At 35.8% G+C, this 21575-nt stretch overlaps 1 protein-coding gene across 2 annotated transcripts in view; it reads right to left on the reverse strand.

Moving 5' to 3' along the window:
* TENM1 (teneurin transmembrane protein 1) overlaps positions 1–21575 on the reverse strand; it is an 815747-nt gene that overhangs the window by 480997 nt on the left and 313175 nt on the right. Inside the window, exon 1 of one of the 2 annotated variants that reach the window (XM_055269106.2) lies at positions 773–1655. The exons of the other annotated variant lie outside the window; for it this stretch is intronic. Coding sequence (XP_055125081.2) covers positions 773–1028 — 256 coding nt within the window. The 5' untranslated portion in view covers positions 1029–1655. Of the gene's footprint in view, positions 1–772; positions 1656–21575 lie in introns of those variants that run through there. 2 annotated transcript variants of the gene reach the window in all.

The following is a 21575-nucleotide window of genomic DNA, read 5'->3' on the forward strand; positions in this document are numbered from 1 at the left end:
AAAGCTATCTAAGCAAAAAGAACAAAACTGGAGGAATAACATTACCTGACTTCAAATTATACTACAGAGCTATAGTAACCAAAACAGCATGGCATTGGCATAAAAACAGACAGATAGACAGTAGAACAGAATAGAGAACCCAGAAACAAATCCACACACCTACAGTAAACTCATTTTTGACAAAGGTGCCAGTAACATACACTGGGGAAAGGACAGGCACTTCAATAAATGGTGCTGGGAAAACTGGATATCCATATGCAGAAGAATGAAACTAGACCCCTCTCTCTTGCCATATACAAAAATGAAATCAAAATGAACTAAAGACTTAAATCTAAGACCTCAGCCTATGAAACTACTACAAGAAAACATTGGGGAAACTCTCCAGGATATTAATCTGGGCAAAAAATTTCTTAAGCAATACTCCACAAGCACAGGCAACCATAGCAAAAATGGGAAAATGGGATCACATCAAGTTAAAAAGCTTCTGCATGGTAAAGAATACAATCAACAAAGTGAAGAGACAACCCACAGAATGGGAGAAAATATCTGCAAACTACTAATCTCCCACAGGATTAATAACCAGAATATATACGAAGCTCAAACAACTCTATAAGAAAAAACCTAATAATCCGATTAAAACATGGGCAAAAGATTTGAATAGACATTTCTCAAACCCAGACATACAAATGGCAAGCAGGCATATGAAAAGGTGCTCAGCATCATTAATCATCAGAGAAATGCAAATTAAAACTATAATAAGATGTGATCTCACCCGGCTGGGCGCGGTGGCTCACGCCTGTAATCCCAGCACTTTGGGAGGCCGAGGTAGGTGGATCACTTGACGTCAGGAGCTCGAGACCAGCCTGGCCAACATGGTGGAATACCGTCTCTATCAAAAAAAAAAAAAAAAAAATACAAAAAATTAGCCAGGCATGGTGATGTGCACCTGTAATCCCAACTACTCCAGAAGCTGAGGCATAAGAATTGCTTGAACCTGGGAGGTGGAGGTTGCAGCAAGCCGAGATCATGCCACTGCACTCCAGCCTGGGCCACAGAGCAAGACCCTGTTTCAAGGAAAAAAAAAAGATGATTTTACCCTAGCAAAAATGGCTTTTATCCAAAGACAGACAATAACAAATGCTGGTGAGAATGTGCAAAAAAGGGAACACTTGCACACCGTTTGTGAGAATGTAAAATAGCACAACCACTATGGAGAACAGTTTGGAAGTTCTTCAAAAACCTAAAAATTGAGCTACCATATGATCCAGCAATCCCACTGATGGGTATATATTGTATAGTATATAGTAGCAGTATACCCAAAATAAAGGAAATAATTATATAGAAGAGATAGCTGCATGCCTGTGTTTGTTGCAGCAGTGTTTACAATAGGTAAAATTTTGAAGCAACCTAAGTGTCTATCAACTGGTGAATGAATAAATAAAATGTGGTAATATACACCACGGAGTACTGTCCAGCCATAAAAAAGAATGAGATCCAGTCATTTGCAACAACATGGATGGAACTGGAGATCATTATGTTAAGTGAAATAAGCCAGGCACAGAAAGACAAGCATTGCATCTTCTCACTTACTTGTAGGATCTAAAAATCAAAATAATTGAACTCGCAGACATAGAGAGTAGATGAATGGTTATCAGAAGCTGAGAAGGGTAGTAGGGGGCTGTGGGGGGAGGTGGGGGTGGTAAATGTATACAAAAAAAATAGAAATAACGAATGAGACCTACTATACGATAGCACAACAGGGTGACTATAGTCAATAATAACTTAATTCTACATGTTAAAATAACTTAAGAGTGTAATTGGATTGTTTGTAACTCAAAGGATAAATGCTTGAGGAGATGGATACCCCATTCTCCGTGATGGACTTATTTCACATTGCATGCCTGTATCAAAACGTCTCATGTACCCTCTAAATATACACACCTACTATGTACAACAAAAATTAAAAATACTAATTGTGCAAGAAATAATAGTTCATATCAGTCAAAAACAGTTATTCAGTTCTGTGTAAAGACATAGACACAAATTGTATACCGAAAGTTACATTCTATATTCATTCTTTCAAAAGTACTTGTTGAACACCTGCTAAGTCCTAGAAACTATTCTAGGGCCTTTAAGGACTTCAGTGAACAGAACACACAAGGATCCTAGTCCTCATAGAACTTACAATTCATGTAGATGGAAACAGACAATAAACAATAAGCATAGTATATAAGTAAATTATACAGAGGTTCATATATGCTATGGAAATAAAGACAAAGTAGAGCAGGGTAAATGTATTAAGAGTTCAGGGATTATGGTGCAAATTGCAGTAGGGTGTAGAATGGGTCAAAGTAGACCTCACTGAGAAGGAGACATTTAAGCAAAAGCTTGATGGAGGTGTGAGAGTGAAAACATGCAATACTTGGAGGAAGAAGATTCCAAGTAGAGGAGTCAGCCACAGTGAAGTACCTAAGGCAGAAGTGTGCCTCAAGTATTTTTTTTTTTTTTTTTTGGAGATTGACAAAGATGTCAGTATCAATGCTGTAGAGTTAAGAAAAAATGCAGAAGGAGGTGAGGTAACAAGGAGTTAGATCATGGAGGGTATTTTAGGTCACTGTAAATATTCTACTCTGAGTGAAATGAGAAGCCACTTGCAATATTTTTAGCAGAGTCGACTCATATATTTTGTTTACTCTTATTATTTTTAAATAATTGACACATTATAATTGCATGTTTATGGGATAGTGTGATGTTTCAATACATGCATATTTTGTATAATGATCAAATCAGGATAGTTGGCACGTTCATAATCTCAAATCTTTATCTTTTTTTGTGGTGATAACTTGCAAGATCCTCTATTCTAGTTATATTGAAATATGCAATACATTTTTCTTAACCAGCTATGGTCCCCCTACTGTGCAAGAGAACACCAGAATTTATGTTTCCTATTTAATTGTAACTTTGTACCCACTGACCATCTTCTCCCTTTTCCCTCCTTCCTCCTCCCCTGTTTGGCCTTTGGTAACCACTATCCTACTTTCTACTTCTATGATACCAATCTGAAAGAAAAGGATGCTAACCTGTAATAAGAAAATATTTTAAAAAGATCACTCTGAGAAGCATAGAGATCTGTTACAAGGCTGTATGATTTAACCCAGATGAGAGATGATGGTGGCTTGGACAAACGTGGTAGCAGTGGAGCTGGAGGTACAGTGAACAGAGTTTGCTAATACAGTGGATATAAGGTATTGCAAGGAAGAGAGCTCTCAGGATGACTCCAAGGTTTTTGACTTGAGCAAGTGCTAGGATGGAGCTTCTGTCAACTGAAATGGGGAAGTGTGCAAGTTTGGGGTAGGAGGAAAAGATCAGGAGTTCAGTTTTGGGCAAGTTGAGTTTAAGATATCTATTAAACATCCAAATGAAATTACCAAATAAGTAATTGAAAATGGATGTCAGAAGAGAAGTCTTGGCTGAGAAATAAATTTGAGAGTCATTAGTGTATCAGATGGTTTAAGCCTCACAACTATAAGAGGTCACTGAGTGGGTATAAATGGTGAAGACTTGAAGACAAAAGCTGAGCACTGGTGTACACCACATTAAAAGGTTAGAGAGTCAGGCCTGTAATCCTAGCACTTTGGGAGGCTGAGGCAGGCGAATCACGGTGTCAGGAAATCGAGACCATCCTGGCCACCATGGTGAAACCCTGTCTCTACTAAAAATACAAAAATTAGCTGGGTGTGGTGGTGTGTGCCTGTAATCCCAGCTACTCGGGAGGCTGAGGCAGGAGGATTGCTTGAACCCAGGAGATGGAGGTTGCAGTGCCACTGCACTCCAGCCTGGCGACAGAGTGAGACTCTGTCTCAAAAAAAGAAAAAAAAAAGATTAGAAGAAAAAGAATCAGCAAATAAGACAGAGAAGTGACCACTGAGATAAGAAGAAAACTAAGAGAGCATGACATCCTGTAAGCCAGGTGAAAACAGTGTAGAGAACTCAGAATTTCTTCATGGAATGGGATATGACCTTAGTTTTATACTAATTTTGTTTTGGTCCATGTTTAGCACTAGTAATCCAGGCTTATAAAACATGTGGTATAAGGAAAATTCATGGATTATTTCACAAGGCTACCAATTTTCTCATGGTAAAATGGATTAAACAATTACACAGTATTTTTGTGCAGGCTACACAATCTCTCCAGCTTCAGAAGAATTACTTCAGCAAATATAAACTTGGAAGGAACAATGAAAATACGGGACAATTTTTTACCGGTAAACTAATTTTTCACTTACAAACATCAAAATAAATGAAAATTATTTAAGCAGAAATTTCCAATTGAAAACAAAACGTTAAAAGTATAAACTTTGGTGGATAAGGAAACTCTATTTAAAATCAACCATTTAGCATAATAGTCATTTGTTCAGGGAAACAATGATGTGTACACTACTGAAATTGTTAAATGAAAAATACATGTTTTTGGTTTCAAAGGAAAATAGCATGGTATATATTAATATGAAAAGTTTGAAATTTGCAGCTGTGTTCTTGTTTTACAGCTGCTAATTTTGGCAAACAATTTTGAAACATAAAACTGCTTGTCCACTAGATAACAATACTTCCATGCCTTGCTTCCTCTGTAAGACAGAAACTTGATTTCCAAACATAGTTCTTTCAAGTAAACAAAAATGTATATCCCCTCTATACATGGGGCTATAATTTCATGAGGACAATCAATATGAGCAGGTGACATAATAGTAATGTAAAGAGTAAAATATTATTTGCAGTATAGTAGATTTGTTTCCCACTTTATTTCCAGAAGGAATATACACATACAAAGCTACATTACAGAAATTTTAAATTTCTATTTATGTTAAATTTAAAATTTAAAACATTGGAAGGAGCCCTTTAAGCAGCAAGTATTGGCTATTTTAAAAAGTGGCCAAGAAAGGAGGTGAATTGGATTCATTAATCTATGACATCATTTTCCTTTTATTTTGAAAAATTATGTTAAATTAAAAATTTTAATAGCACATTATCAAAGTTCAAATGGGACAAAAGAGCACGGAGGAAAAAAAGTCTCCCTCCAATCCCTGCCCCAGAGCTACTTATTTCCTCTCCACAAATGCAATCAAAATTATTCATTTATTGTGAATATTTTCAGACAAATTCTATGATTATGTAGGCATGCAAGCATATAGCTTCATTAAAAATCACACATAAAGTGTAGTACACTGGACATCATCATTTTCAAACTTCAGGTTGTGACCTATTAGTTATAAAATGAATTTACTGGATCACAATTAACATTACATAGATATGAAATGGAATAGAATAGAAGAGAAAATGTCAGAGTATGTTGTTTCATAGTAAGGGTAGATATCATCTTATGAAATTTTTGTTTTTGGTTTTTATTTATGGATTCATTGTGAACTGGGTTAGAATGTAAAATACATTTCTTCAACTGGGTCATAGGCAAGAAAATCCACTACTATAGAGAACGATTCAAACCCTGTGGCTTTTGTTTAATGATGCATCTTGAAGACTGTTCCACTTCAATAAATACAGAGTTGTCTCATTTTGTTTGTGCTAGATTTATTTTAAAAATTTCAGACACCCATAAAAGGGTATAAAGAGCAATATTATAATCACCATGTACCCCATTACCGAGCTTAAGAAATAAAATATCATAAATACATATACAAATAGTGTCAGTGGAGTTAAAACCCCCTGTGCAATTCCGCTTGAGCCACCCAACTTTTCTTCCTACTTATATGTCTTACTCTCTTTAAGGCTGCAGAGAATTCCACTGCATAAATTATTCAAATTATTATACTGTAAATTATTCAAGTAGCTTCCTATTGATAAAAATCTTGATTGATATCACTGATTTTCTGATATTTCAAACAGTGTTAAGTGAATATCTTCATACATACCACTGCATGCTCATTCAATATCTGTAGGATACATTTCAAGAAGAGAAATTGCTGGATCAAAGAAGATAATTTGTTTTTGCTAGATATTGTCAAATATCTTTTCATATTGACTGTATCTATTTATACTTCCATAACCAACATTTCATACACATTTTCCAAAAATGTATGTTATAAAATTTTAATTATTGCCAATAATATAGGTGATAAATGATAAAATTTAGTTGTTTTAATATGCATTTCTCTTAGGAGTGAGTTTAAACATTTTTTTCATATGTCCAAGAACCATTCTCATTTCCTTTACTATGGCATATATCAATTTTTTTCTATTACGTTACTGGAATTTTTTTCTTATTGATTATAAGCACTCTTTATATAGGAGGAAATTGACTATTTGTCTCTGTATGCTACACATATTTTAATATACATATATATACATATGTATATAATTTTGTGTAGTCAAATTTGACAGCAGTTTTATTGATGGCTTCTAGTTTTTTGGGCTGTATCTAGAAAAGGTTTTCCTACTTTAAGGTTGGAAGAAATTCTCCCATATTGCTTTATAGTACTTATTTTCACATTTAATTTTGGTTCACCTAGAATTTATTCTGGTGTAGGGAGTGAGGTACGGAGGGAAGCAACTTTATTGTTTTCTGGATGGCTACATAACTGTCTCAACACTTTTCATCAACAATTTATGCCTTCCAGACTTATTTGAAAGGTCATCTTTATCATATACCGTACTCCTATTTGTATTTGGAACCATTTCCAGTCTTCTTCCATCTTAACACTTTGTTTATTCATATAATAGCACCCCGCTAATTTATTTACAATGAACTTAAATATATTTTAATATCCGGAAAATCTATCATCATTATATTATGTTTTTCCCCATATATTTTCAAAGTATTCTTACATGTTTGTTTTTCCCAGTTGAATACTAGAGCCGGTATGTTAGGCTTTTTACAAGACCAATTGATATTGTTATTGAAGGCATGTTAAAATGATAGATTAAGGGGAATTTTTATGGTTCTGAGACTTATTTAAGAAAAAAGTATGGCTTTCTACTTATTTATGTTCTTTTCTATATTCCTCAATAGCATTATAATTTGTGTGTGTGTGTTGTACTTTTTGCTTGTTTATTCTCAGGCATTTTGATTGCTGTTGTTGCTACTGTAATCATTTATTCAATTATATTTTCTAAGTAAGTATTGTTTGTATGGAAGGAAACTATTAATTTGGTGTGCTAATTTTGCACCAAACTAGCTTACTAAATTCTATTATTTCTTGTATTAGTTTCATGTTTGGTCTTAGATTTTTTTTTTTTAGATATACAATTATATAACCTAAAAATAATAAAATTATACTTCATGTTTCTAATTTTATTCCTCTTCTCTTTTCTAATGTTGACAGTTGCTACCTTCATAAGTTTAAAGTAGTTAATTAGAGCAGATATCCTTGTTTTGTTCTTATCTCTAATAGAAATCCTTCTAGAGCCAGGTGCAGTGGCTTACGCCTGTAAGCCCAGTACTTTGGGAGGCCAAGGTGGGAGAATGGCTTGAGCTCAGGAGTTCACCAGCATGGTCAACAAAGGGGACATCCATTCTCTACAAAAATTTTTTTTAAACAGCCATGGCATGGTGGCATGCACCTTTAGCCTCAGCTACTCTGGAGGCTAAAGTGGGAGAATCACTTGAGCTTAGGAGGTCAATTAGGTATTGATGGGACGTATCTCAAAATCATAAGAGCTATCTATGACAAACCCACAGACAATATCATACTGAATGGGCAAAAACTGGAAGCATTCCCTTTGAAAACTGGCACAAGACAGGGATGCCCTCTCTCACCACTCCTATTCAACATAGTGTTGGAAGTTCTGGCCAGGGCAATCAGGCAGGAGAAGGAAATAAAGGGTATTCAATTAGGAAAAGAGGAAGTCAAATTATCCCTGTTTGCAGATGACATGATTGTATATCTAGAAAACCCCATTGTCTCAGCCCAAAATCTCCTTAAGCTGATTAGCAACTTCAGCAAAGTCTCAGGATGCGAAATCAATGTACAAAAATCACAAGCATTCTTGTACACCAATCACAGACAAACAGAGAGCCAAATCATGAGTGAACTCCCATTCACAATTGCTTCAAAGAGAATAAAATACCTAGGAATCCAACTTACAAGGGATGTGAAGGACCTCTTCAAGGAGAACTACAAACCACTGCTCAATGAAATAAAAGAGGATACAAACAAATGGAAGAACATTCCATGCTCATGGGTTGGAAGAATCAATATCGTGAAAATGGCCATAGTGCCCAAGGTAATTTATAGATTCAATGCCATCCCCATCAAGCTACCAATGACTTTCTTCACAGAATTGGAAAAAACTACTTTAAAGTTCATATGGAACCAAAAAGGAGCCTGCATCACCAAGTCAATCCTAAGCCAAAAGAACAAAGCTGGAGGCATCACGCTACCTGACTTCAAACTATACTACAAGGCCGCAGTAACCAAAACAGCATGGTACTGGTACCAAAACAGAGACAGAGATCAATGGAACAGAACAGAGCCCTCAGAAATAATGCCACATATCTACAACTATCTGATCTTTGACAAACCTGACAAAAACAAGCAATGGGATAAGGATTCCCTATTTAATAAATGGTGCTGGGAAAACTGGCTAGCCATATGTAGAAAGCTGAAACTGGATCCCTTCCTTACACCTTATACAAAAATTAATTCAAGATAGATTAAAGACTTACATGTTAGACCTAAAACCATAAAAACCCTAGAAGAAAACCTAGGCAATACCATTCAGGACACAGGCATGGGCAAGGACTTCACATCTAAAACACCAAAAGCAATGGCAACAAAAGCCAAAATTGACAAATGGGATCGAATTAAACTAAAGAGCTTCTGCACAGCAAAAGAAACTACCATCAGAGTGAACAGGCAACCTACAGAATGGGAGAAAGTTTTTGCAACCTACTCATCTGACAAAGGGCTAATATCCAGAATCTACAATGAACTCAAACAAATTTACAAGAAAAAAACAAACAACCCCATCAAAAAGTGGGCGAAGGACATGAACAGACACTTCTCAAAAGAAGACATTTATGCAGCCAAAAAACACATGAAAAAATGCTCATCATCACTGGCCATCAGGGAAATGCAAATAAAAACCACAATGAGATACCATCTCACACTAGTTAGAATGGCCATCATTAAAAAGTCAGGAAACAACAGGTGCTGGAGAGGATGTGGAGAAATAGGAACACTTTTACACTGTTGGTGGGACTGTAAACTAGTTCAACCATTGTGGAAGTCAGTGTGGCGATTCCTCAGGGATCTAGAACTAGAAATGCCATCTGACCCAGCCATCCCATTACTGGGTATATACCCAAAGGACTATAAATCATGCTGCTATAAAGACACATGCACACGTATGTTTGTTGCGGCACTATTCACAATAGCAAAGACTTGGAACCAACCCAAATGTGCAACAACGATAGACTGGATTAAGAAAATGTGGCACATATACACCATAGAATACTATGCAGCCATAAAAAAAGATGAGTTCATGTCCTTTGTAGGGACATGGATGAAACTGGAAAACATCATTCTCAGTAAACTATCGCAAGGACAAAAAACCAAACACCACATGTTCTCACTCATAGGTGGGAATTGAACAATGAGAACACATGGACACAGGAAGGGGAACATCACACTCCGGGGACTGTTGTGGGGTGGGGGGAGGGGGGAGGGACAGCATTAGGAGATATACCTAATGCTAAATGACGAGTTAATGGATGCAGCACACCAACATGGCACATGGATACATATGTAACAAATCTGCACATTGTGCACATGTACCCTAAAACTTAAGGTATAAAAAAAAAAAAAAAGCTGCAGTGAGCCACGATTTCATGACTGTACTCCAACCTGGGTAACTGAGTGAGACTGTCTCAAAAAGAAAAAAATCCTTCTAGTGCTTCCTCACTTCAAATAAAACTGGATTTTGTGATTTTACATGATCTCATTCTAAGAATTATATATATATATTTGTTTGTATGTATGTCTATCAAAAATTGATGCATGACAGACAGTATAATATCATGGGTAAATGCAAGGTTTGGACTGTCTGGTGTAAATACTGACTTTACCACTTACTAGCCAAATCATTTTACTTATCCTTATTGTGCCTCAGTTTTCTCATTGTAAATGGGAATATCATTTGTACCTCAGTTATGGAGTGGTTATGAGTATTAAACTCAATATTTGTAAAATACTTACAGCAATGTTTGGCACAGAATAAACACTACATGTTTGTTAAATAAAATGTTGGTTTTTATCAAAACCCTTTTGAAAATCTCTGCAGTTTTTAAATTTGGTTTATCTATATCGATGTACTCATATGGTATGTTAGAGTAACAGAGTTTTTAATATTGAATAATCCTTGCATTCTTAGCATGAACTGCACTTACTTGTAGTGTATTATTCTTCTGTTATATTGCTGGACCTTGTCTGCTAGTATTTTATTTAAGAATTTTGCATCGGTATTCAGAAGTAAAATTGATTTGGGGATATATTTCGTACTTTCTTTTTCACTTTTAGATATCAATGTTTTTTTACTTCCAAAAAAATCTTTAAAAGATTTGGAAGCTTTCATTTAATTATGCTGTTAAAACATTTAAGTAGCATTGAAATAATGTGTTCCTTAAAGATGTAGCAAATTTTGCCTGTGACACTGCCTAATTATGCTACTTCTTTTGGTTTAAGTAGTTCTTTAGAAGTTTTATTTCTATTTTACAAATTAGACTTCTTTCTCTACTGGGAAAAGTTTCTCTCCCTTCTGAGACCAGTTTTAGTCATTTGTATTTTTTCTATGAGATTATCCATTCCGACATGGTTTTCAAGGGTACCTTAAAAGAGGTGCACAAATTAGTCTCTTATGAATCGTTCAATATCCTCTGTCTCTTTAGTTATTTCAACATACTCATGTCTTATTTCCTCTTCTTTTCCTGACTGTGCTATTTTATTGCTTATGCCTGTAAGAATTGGTTCTTGAATTTATTAGTTAGTTCTCAGATTTTATCATAGTTTTCTTAAAAAATCATTCCAGTTCAAACAAAAATTTAAAGTCATTATAAAAAGTGTTAAATTCCAGAATCAATAAAGGACATCCAGTTAAAAAATTCTAATTATTTATTTTGAAATAAGTGATTATACAGGATAAAAAAATCCAAATTATACAATATAGCATTCAGAGTAAGAATATTTGCTCAATTAATGCACTGCAGATCTTCAGATTTCCATTTTCCTCCAGAGGTGACCATGTTACCCATTCATAGAGACAAAGTATTAATTGGACTGGCAGTTGATTTTCATTTGTGATTTTTTGGCTGCAGTTGGTAAGTAATGATATTCTGCTCTTTTAACTTTCAATCCCTGACTTTAAAGAGGTTAATCATTTTCCATTGGTTCCTAACAGTGCTTATTTTTCCAAAACAAAATAAACTCTCTCTAGAATATAAGTTGTGACTTCTGAAAGTCACTGGTACCTCAAAGCTTGGCCCACATACTCATTCAAGGAATTTAAGATAATTTGGGGGTATTTGGAGCTAGTCATATACCACTTTATAATCTAATGAAGGACATGGATCCTTGCCAGAGGACTGCATGTCTATCAGCATGCATTCAATATTACATGCAATTTGAGGCATTCACAGACTCTCTGAAACCCATTCATAGAACTTCTTGGATCTGATTTATTTATAGGTTTATTAGTACAGTTGACGCTTGAGCAGTGCAGGGGTTAGAGATGCCGACTACCACACAGTCAGAAATCCACGCATAATTTTTGACTCCCCAAAAACATAACTACTAATGGTCTGCTGTTGAGTGGAAGACTTGCCAATAACAAACAATTGATTAACACATATTTTGTATATGTATTATATACTTAATTCTTACAATAAAGTAAGCTAGAAAAAAGAAAATGTTATCAAGAAAATCATAAGGAAGATAAAATATATTTACTATTCATTAAGTGGAAGTGAATCATCATAAAGGTCTTCATCTTCATCTTCATGTTGAGTATGCTGAGGAGAAAGAGGAGGAACTGATCTTGCTGTCTCAGGCGTGGCCAAGGCAGAAGAAAATGTATGTATAAGTGGACCCCTGTGCAGTTCAAAACTGTGTTGTTCAAGGGCCAACTGTATGTTCACGCTTCACACATTTAATGAGTTTTTACCTTGGGCCAAGATTTCTTTACATACATCTGTGATCAGCTTGTTTTATTTGAATCTAGTTGGGGGATACTTACAATTAAAGCCCAGTGTGATGCAGCTATGACGAGGCTAGTCCAGAGAACCACAGGACTATAGAGGAGGAACAATCTCATCCAGAGGTCTGAGGGTGGGGATCCAGAGTCAAACTGGAGAACTGATAATATAGTTTTGGATATTTGTCCCCTCCAAATCTCATGTTAAAATGTGATCCCCAGTGTTGGAGGTGCTGCCTATAGGGAGGTATTTGGGTTATGAGAGTGGATCTCTCATGAATGCCTTGGTGCCCTCCTGGTGGCCATGAGTTCACATGAGATCTGGTTATTTTAATGAGCCAGGCATCCCTCTCTTACTCTCTTCTGGCATGTGACACTCTAGCTCCCCTTCCACTTTGCCATGACTAAAAGCTTCCTGAGGCCTCACGAGAAGCCAGGCAGATGCAGATGCCATGTATGTACAGCCTGAAGAACCATATGTCAAATAAACCTCTTTTCTTTGTAAATTACCCACCCTCAGGTATCTTTATGGCAACAAAAACAGACACACAGACAAATACAACTGATTCAGAAGGGGCTAGTGTCCTAGGTGCCTAACCCTACAAGTTGTCATCCCTCATGGCCGAGGATGAGCTGCAGAGCGAAGGCTGGCTCACGGAAGACCAGAAACAACTGAACAATCTAAGCCTTTCTGTCCTCTTAAAGGGTTCCTCAAGGCTGCCAGGCTTGATTAATATTTTTATAGCTTCTGAATTTTCTTCTGGATGACATATATTTTTTAAATGTTTTTATTGAGAAATAAAATTTTCATATTTATGGGATACATGTGATATGTTATTACATGCATAGAATGTGCAATGATCAAATCAGTGTATTTGGGGGTATCCATCATGTTGAGTGTTTATCATTTCTATGTGTTGGGAACATTTCAAGTCCTCTCTTCCAGGTATTTTGAAATATACAATACATTACTGTTAACTGTAATCATCCTACTCTGCTATTGAACATTAGAAATTTTTCCTTCTATCTAACAGTATGTTTGTAACCGTTAATAAACCTTTCTTCATCTTTCCCCATATCTCCTTCCCATCCTCTGGTATCTATCATTCTAAACTCTATCTCCAAGTGATCAACTTTTAAACTTCCACATATGGGTGAGAACATATATCATTTTTCATTCTGTGCCTGGCTTATTTCATTTAGCATAATGATGTCCAGTTCCATGTTGTTGCAGATGACAGGATTTTATTCTTTTTATGGCTGAATAATATTCCATCATATATATGTACCACATTTTCTTTATCCACTCATCCACTGATGGACACTTACGTTGATTCCACATCTTTGCTATTGTGAATAGTGCTGCAATAATCATGGGAGTGCAGGTGTCCCTTTGGTATACTGATTTCTTTTCCTTTGGATAAATGCCCAGTAGTGGGAATGCTGGATCCTATAGTAGTTCTATTTTTAGTTTGTTGAAAAATCTCCATATTGCTTTCAATAGTGGTTATACTAATTAACATTCCCACCAACAGTGTGTAAGAGTTCCCTTTTCTCCTCGACCTTGTCAGCATCTGCTATTTTTTGTCTTTTTAATAACAGCTGTGCTAACTGCGATAAGATTATATCTCATTTTGATTTGTATTTACCTGATGACATGTGGATTTATGTCTGGGTTCTCTATTCTTTTCAATTGGTCTATGTGTCTGTTTTCATACCAATACCATGCTGTTTTGGTTACTATGGTCTTGTAATAAATTTCGAAGTCAGGAAGTGTGATGCTTCCAGCTTTGTTCTATTTGCTCAAACTTGCTTTGGCTACTCAGGCTTTTTTTGGTTACTTGAGAATTTTAGGATTTTTTTCTATTTCTGTGAAAAATGACAGTGGCATTTTCATAGGGATTGCACTGAATCTGTAGATTGTGTTGGGCACTATATTAATTCTTCCTATTCATGAGCATCGGATGTCTTTCCACCTGTTTGTGTCCTCTTCAATTTCTTTCATCAGTGATTTGGTAGTTTTCTTGGTAGTAGTCTTTCAGTGCCTTGGTTCAATTTATTTCTAGGTACTTATTTTTTTGGAGCTATTGCAAATGAAATTGTTTTCTTGATTTTTCCTCAGCTAGTTCATGACTGATGTATAACAATGCTACTCATTTTTGCAAACTGATTTTGTATCCTGCAACTTTACTGAATTTATCAAATCTAAGAGTTTTATGTTGACGTCTTAAGGATTTTCTAAGTATAAGATAATATCATCTGCAAAGACAGAACATTTGACTACTTCTTTTTCAAATTAGATGCCTTTTATTTCTTTCTCTTGACTGATTGTTCTGGCTAGGACTTCCAGTACTATGATAAACAGGAGTGGTGAAACTGGGTATCTTTGTCTTCTTCCAGTTCTTAAAGAAAAGGCTTTCAGCTTTTCCCTATTCAGTATGATGTCAGCTGTGGGTCTGTCATATATATGTAACCTTTATTATTTTGAGGTGCGTTCCTTCTATGCCTTGTTTTTTGAGAGGTTTTTTATTTTTTCATGAGGAGAATGTTGAATTTTATCAAATGCTTTTTCTGCATCTATTGAGACGTCCATATGGTTTTTGTCCTTCATTCTGTTGATGTGGTGTATTATGTTTATTGATTTGCATATATTGAACCATCTTTGCATCTCTGGGATAAATCCCACTGAATCGTGATATATTATATTTTGATGTGGTATTAGACTTGTTTTGTTGATGTTTTCTTGATGATTTTTACATGTATATTCATCAGGGATATTGGCCTACAGTTTTCTTTTTAAATTGTGACTTTCGTGGTTTTAGTATCAGGGTAATACTGGCCTTGTAGAATGAGTTGGGGAGAATTCCACCCTCTTCAACTTTTTGAAATAGTTTGAGGAGAATTGGTGGTAGTTCTTAGAAGGTTCGGTAAAAATTGTCGGTGAAACTATTCCGTCCTGAACTTTTCTCTGTTGCAAAACATTTTATTACTGATTCAATCTCATTATTCGTTTTTGATCTGTTCAGGTTTTCTGTATTTTCCTGATTCAATCTTGGTAGGTTGTATGTGGCCAGGAATTTATCCATTTCCTCAACGTTATCCAGTTTGTTAGTGTATAGTTGTTCATGACAGCCTCTGATGACCTTTTGCATTTCTATGATATCAGTTGTTGTTATGTCTCTTTTTTTCATTTCTGGTTTTATTTATTTGGGTCTACTCTCTTTTTTTTGGTTAATGGTTTATTGATTTTGTTTATCTGCTGAACCTACTTTTCATTTGTTGTTCCTTTGTATTACTTTTTATAGTCCATATTTCATTTAGTTCTGTTCTGACCTTTATTATTGTGTTCTTTCTACTAATTTGGGGTTTAGTATGTTCTTGCTTTTCTAATTCTTTGGGGTGCCTGATTAGGTTGTTTGACATCTTTCTACTTTTTTGATGTGTGCATTTTTTTTCTATAAACTTCCTTCTTAACACTGCTTTTGCTGTATCCCATAGTTTTGTTGTTGTTGTTGTTGCTGTTTTTTTAGACAGAGTTTTGTTCTGTCACTCAGGCTGGAGTGCAATGGCTCAATCTTGGCTCACTGCAACCTCTACCTCCCAGGTTCAAGCAATTAACCTGCCTCAGTCTCTCGAGTAGCTGGGATTACAGGCACCTGCCACCATACCCGGCTAATTTTTGTAATTTTAGTAGAGACGGTTTCACCATGTTGGCCAGGCTGGCCTCAAACTCCAGACCTCAGGTGACCCAGTCACCTCAGCCTCCCAAAGTGCTGGGATTACAGGTGTGAACCACCAAGCCCAGCAACCCCTTAGGTTTTGCTATATTGTGTTTTAATTTTCATTTGTGTGAAGAGATTTTTAAAATTTCCTCCTTAATTTCTTGTTTGATTCCATGGTCATTAAGGAGGATATTTAATTTCCATATATTTGTACAATTTCCAAAGTTCCTTTTGTTACTGATTTCTAGTTTAATTCCATTGTGGTATAAGAAGATACTTGATACGATTTTGATTTTTAAAAATTTGTTGAGTTGTGTTTTCTGTCCTAACATGTGGTCTATCCTGGAGAATGTTACATGTGCTGATAAGAAGAATGTGTATTCTGTAGTTGTTGGATGAAATGTTCTGTAGATGTCTGTTAGGCCTATTTGGTGTAAAGGGAAGTTTAAGTCGCATATTTCTTTGTTAATTTTCTCTCTAGATGATCTGTCTAACACTGAGAGTGGGGTGTCTAAGTCAACTATTAATGTGTGTAGTCTATTAACTATTAATCTATGTAGTCTCTCTCTCTCTTAGGTCTAATAATATTTGCTTTATACATCTGAGTGCTTTGGTATTGGTGGCATATATGTTTAGAATTGTTATATAATTCTTGCTAAAGTGATTGCTTTATCATTATATAATGACCTTTTTTTGTCTATTTTTAGTATTTTTGACATAAATCTATTTTCTCTGATATGAGTAATGTGATGCCTCCAGCTTCATTAGGATTGCTTTGGCTACTCTGGCTCTTTTTTGGTTCCATATAAATTTTGGCATAGTTTTTTTTCCTAATTCTCTGAAACATGTCATTGGTAGTTTGATAGGAACAGCATTGAATCTGTAAAATTGCTTTGGGCAGTATGGCCATTTTAACAATATTGATTCTTCCTATCCATGAGCATGGAACATTTTTCCATTTGTGTCATCTCTGATTTCTTTCAGCAGTGTTTTGTTAATTCTCATTGTAGAGATCTTTCACCTCTTTGTTTAGTTGTATTCCTGGGTTTTTAATTTAATTTTTTGTCTCACTGAATTTAATATCATTATTTTCCCAGGATTTCATAAATTATTTTTTCATTAGAATCTGTTGATAATTATGGTGTTCTTTTGAGGTATCATATTTTCTTGCTTTTTAATGTTTCTTTTGTCCTTAACATTGATATTTGTGCATCAGGTATAACAGTTGCTCCTTTTAATTTTTTTGTATTTGCCTTGGTAGGGGAGGACTTTTTCCTGAACACATACCTATATGTTGGTTGGGTAGAAAATTTTTGCTTTGCTTCTGGGTGCCGTGCCATAGTGTCATCTCTGTGTGACTCCTTTAGCTGTAAACAACATCAGTAGTGTCTATGATGTCCTCAGTGGCTTAGTGTGCAGTTTTTAGTGAAGGCTAAAGCAAAGTTTAGCTGCAGATAAGGATGCCAGGTGGGCCTCTCCTTGAGCTGCAGTGGTGGCAGTGGCAGGCCAAGTGTGCCTGTTCTTGGGCCCATTCAAGGCAGTGCATGCTGGCACCAGTCTTAGTGGGTCCAGGCAGGTTGATCATTGGGTCTCCAGAAAGCTTGCTCAAGTACTGGCAGTGGCAGCAGTGGACCAAGTGAGTGGGTGGGCCCTTGGGCTGCTGGCCAGCAGGTGTGGCATGGACAGTGGCAGTACAGTGACAAGACAACCTTCTATTTTCCAAGTGATCTGTGCTTGTGTTGGCAGTGGCTGTGGCAGGTTGGGCAAGCCAATTCCCAGGTCTGTAGGTGGTGCATGCTGATGAGTACAAGCTTTAGTGGTATCAACTTGTTGTGTTGGCCCAACTTGAGGCTTCTGGGGGGAGTGCTCAGCTGCCAACACTGGTGGACTGAGCAGGCAATCCTCACTCCCCTGGACAACGAGCTTGGACACTGGTAGTGGTGGTGCTGGGCCAGGCAGATCTGTATTAAGGGCCTCCTCTTGTGGTGCATGCAGGTGCTGACTGTGGTAGGCAGGGGTAGGGTGATCCCAGACCTCTGGTGGAATGCTTGGGTAGGGGTATCAGTGGCTGCACTGTGTCCCTGATATCAGGCAGCCACGGGTTGTTTTCAGTGGCAGCAGCAATTGTCAGGCAGATAGGGAGTGTGCACTTTTGCCCTGGGTAGTAGCTACAGCAGGTTAGCCTGTCATTAGGGTGCTTGCAAATGCAGGAGGCTCCACTGCTGGGTTGCTTCCAATGGCTCCTACTTTGTCCCTGGTAGCAGCAGCCAGCTGTGGTGGTGGCTGTAGGCAGAGGATGTTCATTGTACTCCAGGGATGTGTAGAGGCAGAGGATGTTGAACCCCAGGGCAGGATGCTGTCTGTTGGAGACTGAGCTCTCAAAATGGTGTCATGCTGTAGCTGTTTAGGATTTGGGGGTGGGTGGGGGGTGAGACCCAATGTCACATCTCTCTCTGGAGCAATGCCGTCACATAGTGTCCAGGCATATTCCGTATGTTAGTCTCAGGGCCCACATGGATCAAGGGTTCTCCATAGCTAGGACTGCAGGAGTTCACAGTGAGACTGCTGGGGTCTCTCACTTATCCTTTCATCATACTGGGGATCTTCTCCAGGCCCCCAGCCCATTCCAGCTGAGTAGGCTGCCTTGCTTCCCTCTTTTTCCTTGCCTTAGGTATTTCTTGTCACTTCTTTGTTGAATTCTAGCATTCTCCCATAGATGATGTATTGGAAGTGTGATTACTCGCTATTTAGGTTCTTCTTTGTGGAGGAGGTAAGTACCAGATGCCTCTAGTCAGCTAGCTTCCTTTCTCTCTCTAATGACATGTAATTTTAAACAACATACAGTCATGCATTTCTTAATGACAGGGATACAATTTGACAAATGTGTCATTAGGGGATTTTGTTATTGTGCAAACATCACAGACTGCACTTACACAAACCTGGATGGTATAGCCTACTACACACCTAGGCCATAGGTGTAGCCTATTGTTGCTAGGCTACAAACCTGTAAGCATGTTCTTAATACTTCACCGAATATTGTAGGCAATTATAACACAATGCTAAGTATTTATGCATCTAAACATATCTAAATGTAGAAAAGGTACAGTAAAAATATGGTATTATTATATTATGGGAACTTTATCATGTATATGGTCTGTCATTGGCCACAACACTCTTATACAACACATGACTGTAGTTATATTTTTCACATTTCGAATTGGTGAAAAATATTTTAAAGTAAATTATCTAGTACCAGTGAGGGTACACTAAAATGGCCACTATCATGCTTTACTAATGGGGGAGTATGAATCTTGATATAATTTGATAATATATATCTTGAACCTTAATGAAAATATTTTAGAACCCAGTAATTTTATTTATTGTATGTATTGTATTGTATTGTATTTATTAGTAATTTTATTGTAGAACTCCACTAATAATGAATAAATCAGAAAGAGACCTATCTTTGATTACAAAGATGTCTATTTTAGTATTTTTGTTCTAGTGAAATACTGGAAATGTTAATATCCGAAAATAGTGTATAGTTAATTATGTTACATCTACCTAATTAATAGATTTAAAATAACATTTAATTAAGACTTAGTAATATTGGAAATTGCTCACATTTTAATTTAAGTGAAATATCAGGTTGTATGGATCCTGATAAGGATACATGATGCACGGAAAGAAAAAGGTAAGATGCTAATTCATGAGAGAATATGACTAATATTTTATTTTGGAGAGAACCTTAAGGATTTTTTCCTGTTTTTCAGTAATTTCCCAATTTTCTTTAATAATCTATTTATTAAAAAATATTACTTTCATAATGAAAAAACTACTGAAAAGATAGTCAACTTGCCTCTGAAGTAGCCAAGAAGATTCCCCTTTTCTCTAAAGATATTATTTCAATTATTTCAAAAAATGATCAACTAGGATATATGAAAAAAAAATTCAACTGCATGCATTCAAATTGTGAGCTATTCTGCATTCCACTTTAAATACCTACCCAAAAAATTAACTCTGACCAGCAATCTCATGAATATCTATCAAAAGTGAAAAGACGGACGGTGCAAGGTAACACAAATGACTTAACAGGAGCCCATTCCCAAACCAGAAAAGAACAACCAAAAGCATATGTCCTAACTACGGCAATTGAAACATCATTTTCAAATTCTGATGACAATGTTGTCATTTTATTTCTGGTGAATACAGGCTCAGCCATATTTTTTTCCTTCATTTTCTAAGCTCTTTTTAAAAACTCTGTTGATAAGAGCACTTTAACTCATTTTGGCTTCTTTCACAGTAATGTACTAAAGAAGTAAGAGAGTAAATAATATATCAAGATCAACTCCAAAGACTAACTTATAAAATACTAATTTTAATAGCTACATTATTTGTACTGTATTTAACTTCTACATTCAAGTTTGCTTTCATGTAAATATATCCATATGTATGTATTATATATTAAACATATGCATACCATACATTCACATTTATTATTTATGTGTAGATATTTATATTCTGTTTTTAAATTAAAATAAATTTTTAACCAATTTATTTTTCAAATTGTGGAAATTATAGTACTGCTAACAAAGACATATACATACATACATATATATATATATGGAGAGAGAGAAAGAGAGAGATCCACCAGCTATAAAGTACAAATAGTTGACTTTTACCACTTAAAAATGTAAATCTTATCATATACATACACACACAATACACACACACAATGCACCTATTTAAAAAGACAAATATCACACTAGGAAAAATGCATAACATGTAGTGAAGGTTTTTTTTTTTTTTTTTTACCCTTAATATAGGAAGTACTCTAGAGAACTAATAAAAAAATATAAAAATTCGAATGGGAAAGCGGGCAAAGTATGTCAACAGGAAATTGAGAGAAGAGATGGAAATGGGCCATTAACATTAAAAAGATGACCAAGCTCACCCACAAATAGAACAAAATAATAGTAAGAAGAAATACTGTATTTCATCTTGCAGATTGGGTACTAGAAATCTTTCTCATCATTGCTAGTGTTGATAAGTATATGGGAAAACAGGCACTTTTATATAGCTTTAGTAGGTAAATAAATTGGTAGGTCTTTTTTAAGGGGGAAATTTGGTAATATCTAAACAAACATTAAATGCATATATTTTCGGCCCATCATTTCTACTTCTAATAAATTATACAAGAGGTGTGTAAAAGATGTGTACAAGGATATTAAGTGCAGCACTGTTTTTAATATCAAAACACTGGAAATCTAGATGTCCATCAACAAGGGACTGGCTAAAAAAAAATAACACATATATAAACAGAATCCTATGCAGTCATTAAAAATGACCAGGTGGATTTGTACTACAAATATGGGGAAATATCCAAGATAATATGAACTGGAAAAAATTATGAGACTTTTTGTAGTATGATTCCATTTGTACATGCGTGGAAAATTTGGGGAATTACATATAATACATTATTAACACTGACTGTGTCTCAAGAGTGAAACCTGAAGGATGGAGAGGGAGGGGGATGTTACACTTTATTCACTTTAAACCTGTTTTTACTATTAATTTTTAAACCACTGGCCAATATTACTTTAACATAAAGATAATAGTAGCTAAAATTACCTACTGAAAAAGAAAATATGAGCT

The sequence above is a fragment of the Symphalangus syndactylus genome, chromosome X (assembly GCF_028878055.3).
Source record: "Symphalangus syndactylus isolate Jambi chromosome X, NHGRI_mSymSyn1-v2.1_pri, whole genome shotgun sequence".
NCBI classification, from domain to species: Eukaryota; Metazoa; Chordata; class Mammalia; order Primates; family Hylobatidae; genus Symphalangus; species Symphalangus syndactylus.